Raw genomic sequence first — 8,894 nt, forward strand, 5'->3', positions numbered from 1 at the left:
TTCTAAGTTCGCTGTCCCACAGCAAGTTACCTAACTCTTCTGAATAATCAATTTCCTCATCTATTATTAGAACAGAACTAATTTATGTAAAACACATAGCCCAGTGCCCAGCACACATAGCACTTATAAGAGTATTTTACTATTATTTGAAGGTTCTCCTCCCTGCCCCCATATTGTGAATGGTAGCTAAAATTGAATTTACAGTCAAGACATTCTTCTCATCTATTACTGAATAATCTCCTACATATATTCTAGGCTTTCTTTCTCTTGCAACTGTGCCTAATATTGAAAAACCTCAGGAAAGTTGACTGTTATCATGGAATTCACTGTAGCATGAAATATCCCCGCTACATTATTCATCGTAGCAGTTGGTACCTCCTGCACTTCTCCACTTAGAGGGGATCGTTTGGTTCACAAATTGAAGTGGAGGGTTCCCCATATTTCCTTTTGGAAGGAGTACCTAGAGAAACTGCAGTTACATATCAAGAGCTCTCCAGAGTATTTGTATGTGTGCCCTTTGTGGGCCCAGAGAACACAAGCAGGACACTCCCTGACCTCCTAGCATGATACCAAGTACTTTCTAGTTACAAATATAACTTTGCTCCATATAGTGTAAGCCTTATAAAGGAGCTCAGTCAGAACTTCCTGTTCTAATGGGGTAGCTTGGAACATGCCAGAAAGCAAGAGGAGAGAACAGGAAGAAGTGAAATGCTGACGATGAGGGAAAAGAGGAGACAGACAAGGGTAACATTGTCTGAGCAGCAAAGATTATCAAATGTATGAGGATGAAAAGAAGCAATTAGAGGAATTGAAAAGCACATCATCAGAAACAGTGATGAATAAATAGAGTTGTCCCAGAATAGAAGATGAAAATGAGGACCCACAAAATTAATGTCTTCAAAGTTCTTGATCCTGTGATGTTTAGTCTGATTTCAAAATCAGACTATTGAGTTGTATTTGACTCCTGATTTGTAACTCTTGATTATTCTGAGTAAATATTGATATATCTAATGAGCATTATTTATAATGATTTCCTCCCCCATGCCACAAATGAGCCTGAAAGGACATATTTCAAGAAGCAAGGGAATTAAAATTTTATACATGTATTAGGAATGTTTAAGGTCACAACAGCAATCTAATAACACACACACCTCTCATTGTACAACCATGCTAGGAAGACTGTGCTGTTCCAGTAGGTATCTGGGGCCCCTCCATCACCGTCTGACCACAGGACCTCAGGCTGATACTGGTTCACTAACTCGTAGAGCTCGGGCAGCATCTTAGACAGTGGATATTGTTGTTTCTGGAATGAGCTGGATTCATCCTCAAGGAAGAGCGGATGAAACCATTCAAAAAGGGAATAGTACAGTCCAAAGCGCAGGTCAGTCCTGGTCCTAACGGCTACTGCAAGTTCCTTGACAATGTCCCTCTTCGGCCCCTCATCTACAGCATTCCAGTTCCACGAACGCTCTGAGCCCCACAAGGTGAAGCCTGAAACATTATATTAAAAAGCTTGTAAGCATATCAATTGTTTTAGTAAATTTCCACATATACAAACACCAAAACAAATTACATAGGGGGAATTCCCTGGCGGTCCAGTGGTTAGGACTCTGAGCTTTCACTGCCAAGGGCATGGGTTCGATCCCTGGTTGGGGAACTAAGATACCACGAGCTGCGCAGTGCAGCCAAAAAAAACAAAAAGAAAGCTTTCAAATCACATAGGCAGTACACGTAATATATAAATCACTGTTTCTACAAACAACTGCTTTATGGCAATTTTTTTCCATAGTATACATTTTGCTTTCATACGAGAAACAAATGAGAACTTAAACAAAGTAGAACCAAGATTTTTAAAAGCAACTCTCAGGGTTCCCCATAAAGTCTGTATAGTCTGATCTATCTCCTGTATTCTCCCTCTTAGACTATAAGCTCCTTGAGGGACAGCATCATGTCTGCAGTGTTCCCTGCTATATCCTCAGCCAATGGCTAGCACAGGGTCTAGCACAAAATCAGCAATCAACATTAGCGATCACAGCTAAGACAGGAACATCTTCCATATGCACCATGCTAAACAATGACTATTACTGCTTACGGTGAAGTTCCTGAGATGCACTCCTGCAAGATTCTTATTTGTCTTCTAAACCAAAAATTAAAGTATATTCCCTGGTTTTAGGATTATTTATTTTATTATAGTATGATTCTTAGAACACTGGTGTCCATGTATAGTGGTAAGTCTCCTTTACCCTCATTATTCATTTTATCAAGGTGGGGTGGGGTACTAGTCCCCAGTAGTTCTGTACTTTGCAATGTACCCACCATTTGTAATCTCATCCTACTCTAAAATCATAAGCTTGGATGTCGTGCTTTAAATTACCTAAAAGTGAATTACCTACCAACTAAATAGGTAAGAAGAATGTCTGCCTTTACATAAGCACTTTGAAATAATTCATATTTTAAAAGGAATTTGCATTTAGATTGCTGGTTGTTCTATATAAAAACCATAGAAGCCCTATATAAACTGAAATACTTAAGAAATAACTTAAAAAGCCTCAAAATGTTTAGTTGGCACCTAGGAACATAAATACATTTGTTGCTGTCCCACTAAAATCTGAAAGAATCTTTGAGAACAGACATAAGTAAGGTGCTTTGGTGCAACACTACTCTTGTAAATTAGGACAAGACTAAGATGGACACACTCTGGATTCATTTTGAAGAAACTTTTAAAAGAGCTCACACTGGTTCTAAAGATGTTTGTGGTAAACTTCAAAGCATTGCTGATGATACTTAAAAGTCTTATTCAAAATGTTTCAACTTGACAGACCCTAATGTCAGGCGGTGCTAAAACCACATGGGTATTCGGTTCAGTAGCACCACCAGAAGCTCACACAGTGGTCTTCCCGCCTAGCCAGGCTCAGCAGGGTCTCTCCCATAAGCATGAAAACTTCCAACAATATGAGTCCTAGAGAGTTGATAAGTGTGGGCTACATCATCTGTCCTCACAATGTGATTAAGATTGTTTTGTTTTGTTTTTAAATAAGCTCACTATGTAATACCTTGTGCCATACAGCTTGGAGAAGTTCCTAGGCATCAGGAAATCAACATGTTCACAAGCAAATACGCTTTATAAATATCCATCTCAGCCTGAGAAACCTCTATAGGAGAAAATCATTAAGCCACTAGAATGTGGCCAATGGGAAAAATATTCTAAGATAATTCCTTATTTGGGGTTTTGGTTCTTCCCTTCTAATCCCCTACCCACCCCTGGGCAAATAATGAGGCAAAATTTTTTATTCCAAGGCAAAGATGGTTATGCAAACAAATTGTCTAATTATTAACATGCTGTTGGAACAATAATAATTTGCTGATGCTTCCTTGATCTTATAAGATACTGGAATGGTAATGGGTGGAATCTATCCTATTAGTGGAAGATCACTATGATGGTAATTTTATGTGTCAACGTGATTGGGCCACTGGGTGCCCAGATATTTGGTTAAACATTCGGGATATGTTCCTGGGTGTTTCTAGATGAAATTAACATTTGAATAGGTAGATTGAGTAAAGCAGATTGCCCTCCCCCAGTGGGTGGGCCTCATCTAATCCACTGAAGGCCTGCCTAAACAGAATAAGAGGCTGATTAAGAAAGAATTCTTTTCTCTGCATGTCGTTGAGCTGAGACATCAGTCTTCTCCTGCCTTTGCACTCATACTTGGACAGGAACCTAAATCATCCACTCTCCTGGTTCTCAGGCCTTTGAACTCAGACTGGAACAATACAACTGGCTCTCTTGGGTCTAGACTTCTCAGCCTCCATAGTTGCATGAGTCAGTTTCTTATGATAAACCTCTTTCTATATATTATACTGCTTATTAGTTCTGTTTCTCTGAAGAACCCTAATACAACCACTGTGTTTCCTTTACATACTCCTCCACCATCTCTGACATTCCTGGGCACCACTACAGCTCCATAATCCTGTTCCTTCCAGGTGACCTGCGTCATTTTCATCACTAGCAAACTGTCCTCAATTGGGCCATATAAGAGTTGGCCAAAAGCACAACCTTGTGTGTCGGTCATGATGCAAAACTACAGCAAAATAATCCCCTGGGTGCCTTCCCAGAATGCATTACAAAGGTGGAAAGAAAGGAAGAATGCAATTCCAAGTGTAAACTTTGACCTGCAACCCACTTCCCATTTCAAATAGCTTCAAATCAAATCTTGGATTACTTGGAAATTGTTAAATATGCATATAACAAAATGTGATCAGTTTCCATTTTTTCTCTGTCATGTGGAGGGTATGATCTTTCTGCATACATAATGCTTCTTAACTGGGTGGAACACATGGTCTCTTAAGTTGCAAGCAAATGTCAATAGCCACTTATGATTGCTCCTAAGAGAAAACTCTGATTTCATGTGGATGACCTTGCTTTAGTTTCCTGGTCCAAAAGAACTACTTTACATTTCATAACCACTGTGAGTTTTTGCAAATGTTGTACTTACCTTCATGATGTTTGGAAGTTAAGACAACATATTTGGCACCAGAAGCCTGTAAGATATCTGCCCACTGGTTTGCATCAAAAAATTTTGCTGTAAACAGTGGTCCAAAATCTGCATATGTGAAATCAGGAGGGTAATTATTTTTCATAAAGTCCACATAACTTGGTAACTTTTCCTTTTGCCAATACCACCTAAGGGGATGAAGGAAATAGCATATAAGCAGCATTCACATAAACATCTGAGATATAGTTATCCCTTAGTATCCATAGGGGATTAGTCCCAGGAGCCTCAGCAGATACCCAGATCTGTGGGTGCTCAAGTCCCTTATATAAAATGGCATAGTACTGGGTTGGCCAAAAGTTCGTTTGTTTTCTTCTGTAAGATGGCTCTAGTACCACTTGTCTTTAACTTCATTCAAAACAAGTAGATTGTATTGTGACAGCTGTCATATCAGCGTGCATTTAAAAGAAATTTATCAAAATTGGTGAATTTTTGTGTAGACATTTTAATATTAAAGATGGAAGAAAAAAGCAACATTTTCGGTATATTATGTTTTATTATTTCAAGAAAGGTAAAAAAATGACTGAAACACAAAAAAAGATGTGTGCAGTGTATGGAGAAGGTGCTGTGACTGACGGAACGCGTCAAAAGTGGTTTGCGAGGTTTCGTGCTGGAGATTTCTCACTGGACAATGTTCCACGGTCGGGTAGACCAGCTGAAGTTGATAGCGATCAAATTGAAACAATAATTGAGAACAATCAACGCTATACCACGTGGCAGATAGCCAACATACTCAAAATATCCAAATCAAGCATTGAAAATCATTTGCACTTGGTTATGTTCATCACTTTGATGTTCGGGTACCACATAAGTTAAGCGAAAAAAGCCTTCTTGACCATATTTCCGCATGCAATTCTCTACTTAAACATTAAGAAAATGTTCCGTTTTTAAAACAAATTGTGATGGGCAATGAAAAGTGGATACTGTACAATGATGTGGAATGGAAGAGATCGTGGGGCAAGCGAATGAACCACCACTAACCACACCAAAGGCCAGTCTTCATCTGAAGAAGGTGATGCTGTATATATGGTGGGATTGGAAGGGAGTCCTCTATTATGAACTCCTTCCAGAACACCAAACGATTAATTCTAACAAGTACTGCTCCCAATTAGACCAACTGAAAGCGGCACTCTACGAAAAGCGTCTGGAATTAGTCAACAGAAAACGCATAATCTTCCATCAGGATAACGCAAGACTACACGTTTCTTTAATGACCAGGCAAAAACTGTTATGGCTTGGCTGGGAAGTTCTGATTCATCCGCCATATTCACCAGACATTGCACCTTCAGATTTCCATTTATTTCAGTCTTTACAAAATTCTCTTAATGGAAAAAATTTCGATTCCCTGGAAGACTGTAAAAGGCACCTGGAACAGTTCTTTGCTCAAAAAGATAAAAAGTTTTGGGAAGATGGAATTATGAAGTTGCCTGGAAAATGGCAAAAGGTAGTGGAACAAAACAGTGAATATGCTGTTCGATAAAGTTCTTGGTAAAAATGAAAAATGTGTCTTTTATTTTTACTTAAAAACTGAAGGAACTTTTTGGCCAACCCAGTCAGCCAATACAGTCAGCCCTCCGTATCCAGTTTTGGCATCTGTGGATTCAAGCAACTGTGGATGAAAATTTCCATCTGAGGTTGGTTGAATCCAGAGATGTGAAATCCTCGAATATAGAGGGCCAAGTGTATATTTATTGAAGAAAATCCACATAAAAGTGAACCAAACCTGTGTCGTTCAAGGGTCACCTGTAACTGCCCCAGCTCCCTTTACTAAATCCCCCTTACTCACATATCACCAAGATTCTCTTCCTCACTTCCCCATTTAGTTTGACTTCACCTTAAAGAAAGCTTATGTAAACTTCCATAGTTTTCCATCTACCCCTCTGTGAACTCCAGCTCATCAACCTGAACATTCTAGACAACACAGCCACCCATTTGCTCTTAATTCTTCACTTTTAAATTGCAACATGTAGTATCTTTACACAGTTAGTCCTTTGTAACATAAGTGATGAAGGCTTCAAAAGAAGACACAGCACATAAAGCGTAACACAAATGTATTATATTCACTAGCAGAGAACAAGTGGGGAGGAGATGACAGTAAAATTAAGAAGATGCTGTTATTTTAATATATTGACTCAGCCTTCAAGGATTACAGGTTATATGCATGGTTTCTGAGCAATGGGGCCTAAACTGCCTAAGCAAAGCTTCAGGAGGAAAACAACATTGAAAACATAATTTTTAGATAAACATGGCAGTAATATTATGCTCATGAAATAGATGCAGGCCCCATCCCTGACCCATCTTCTACTCTTCCTTCCACCACTCCTTTCATAAGAGTGTTTCTAAGGGATGAGTAAATCCATAATCAGCATTACATCCCCACAGATGATCAGGAGGTTCATCCCACTGAGAAGCCTTCACTGAAGGACATAATGTGTCACAGGCACTATTCTTTACCTGCCCAAGAGTCAGATACATATTTTCCCAGTTTCCATCACACCTACCACATGGACACCTGACCCATGCTGGCCAATGGAACTTCAGGGGAAGCCAACTTGGGAGAGTCTGGGAACGGTTTCCTCTCTAATAGAAAGAGATACAACTTGCCTTCGGACAAGGTTGTATGAAGTGATGCCTGTCCACCATCATGTGACCATGACAGGACAAGTCAACAGGCTGAGGGTGACAGAAAGCTTAGGTCTTTGATTTCATCAATGAGCCAACTACCTCTAAATTTCTCATTATGTAGAGTAACAAACCCCTATTGCTAAACCTTTTATTTGGGTTTTCTATACCTTGAAGTGAAAGTATCCTAATTGATCCATGATGCATTTTTACCTTTTAAATTGAACTACAAAAGAGAAACTGGGACAGTCAGAAAGTTAAAAGATAAGAGATTTCTATTTTTTCCTAACACATCTAATTTGAACTTGCATTCTCTATTATAGTCTAGAGTCACTTCTCAAATTTCATACTAATAGAGATGAGAAGAGGCACTTACAGTAAACAGCCCATAATTTATATTTGGTTTCGAACTGCCATTAAGGACAGTCAGATATACCCATCTCTACTGTTGATGGCTCCAGGTCAAATTGGGGTGGGGAGCAGAGATTTAGAGGGGACACAAAGGGAAACTATAGATAATTAAAGAATCTTCCACAGGGTTATTGCACTTCCAGACCGTCAAAAATATACTCTGTTTTGTATGAGAATTATCTTTATTGTCCTAGGTCAAAACAAACAACTTTGTGTTCATTTGTAGAAAATAAAAAGTTAACCATTACAAAGAATAAGATGACTCAAAACTAGCTGTTTTGCACAGAGCACTAGTTTCAATTAACAAACATCAAATCCTCTCCCAGCACCAAATGTATATGTACCTAATCTTCCCAGTTGAACAAAATGGCAAATTAAAGTATAATTTATTATATCTTAAGAGGAAAAAAATCTGTTAATTGATGTACCTTGCTAATCTGAAACATTTCAAAACTAAACTCAAAATGCCTCACAGCACAAAACTTGCAAAGAAAGATTTATAACATCCTGAAGCAAATATATTTGGTAATACAAGTTATGGGAAGAAAGAGTCCCTTGGTTTTGAAGTTGATTCCAAAAGAGTATATGAATAGTACTCCATAGTTTATGCAGTTCTTTTACATCAACTGGCCTAACTGAATAAGAAGAGTTACTGGTTGCAGAAAGTCTCTTTATAGAAAGTGGTACAATGTTTATAGTGTAACGTTAATACAATATATAGTTTATACTCTGTATTGTATCTGCCAACTAGAAATTGTCACTTGCCATCTGGTTCTATAAGAATGAAGTCACTAGCCACTGAAGTCACTGACCTTCATCACACCCTGGGAGGAGTTCAGGGTGGAGATCAGGAATGAGGCACTCTGTGCTCTGGGAAAAACTGGCAGAACAGGCCTTCAGATAATTAGATATTTTCAGGAGATTTTATGAGCCCAAATTCTTGCATCTTCTCATATCTAGAAAAGCACTAAAATCATAAGGGAGACATCTGCTTCTCGTGACTAGCGGTAACCTTCTGCCAAAATGTGTGCTTGATTGCACGTATCCGCCTTCGCCAGAGTCACATATATACTGATCTCTCCCCCCAACCTCTTCAGAGCAGCTCCTCAGAGCTCTCTGAGAGGCTGTCTCCCAAGCTTCAGTCCTCATTTTGCCCCAAATAAAACTTAATTCACAACTCTCACATAGGGTATTTTTTTTCAGTTGACGTATCTAACATATATTGTATATATTAACTTTGTTGTACACTATGTATATAGTATAAAGCAGGTTTAAATACTCATTGTTTATTTTCTTATTTCACTAGGAATA

At 38.7% G+C, this 8,894-nt stretch overlaps 1 protein-coding gene across 4 annotated transcripts in view; it reads right to left on the minus strand.

The window, feature by feature from the left end:
- Positions 1–8,894, minus strand: part of FUCA2 (alpha-L-fucosidase 2) — a 53,748-nt gene that overhangs the window by 43,045 nt on the left and 1,809 nt on the right. For all 4 annotated transcript variants that reach the window (XR_003003592.1, XR_003003593.1, XM_024747882.1 and 1 more), the window contains exons 2-3: positions 4,494–4,681; positions 1,152–1,491 (exon numbers count right to left, since the gene is read on the minus strand). Coding sequence is in view for 2 of the 4 variants with exons in the window: in XM_024747882.1 (XP_024603650.1) it covers positions 1,152–1,491; positions 4,494–4,681 (528 nt within the window). In the remaining 2 variants the exon portion in view is untranslated. The remainder of the gene's footprint in view (positions 1–1,151; positions 1,492–4,493; positions 4,682–8,894) is intronic.

Source organism: Neophocaena asiaeorientalis, unplaced genomic scaffold, assembly GCF_003031525.2.
Source record: "Neophocaena asiaeorientalis asiaeorientalis breed wild unplaced genomic scaffold, Neophocaena_asiaeorientalis_V1.1 scaffold123, whole genome shotgun sequence".
NCBI classification, from domain to species: domain Eukaryota; kingdom Metazoa; phylum Chordata; class Mammalia; order Artiodactyla; family Phocoenidae; genus Neophocaena; species Neophocaena asiaeorientalis.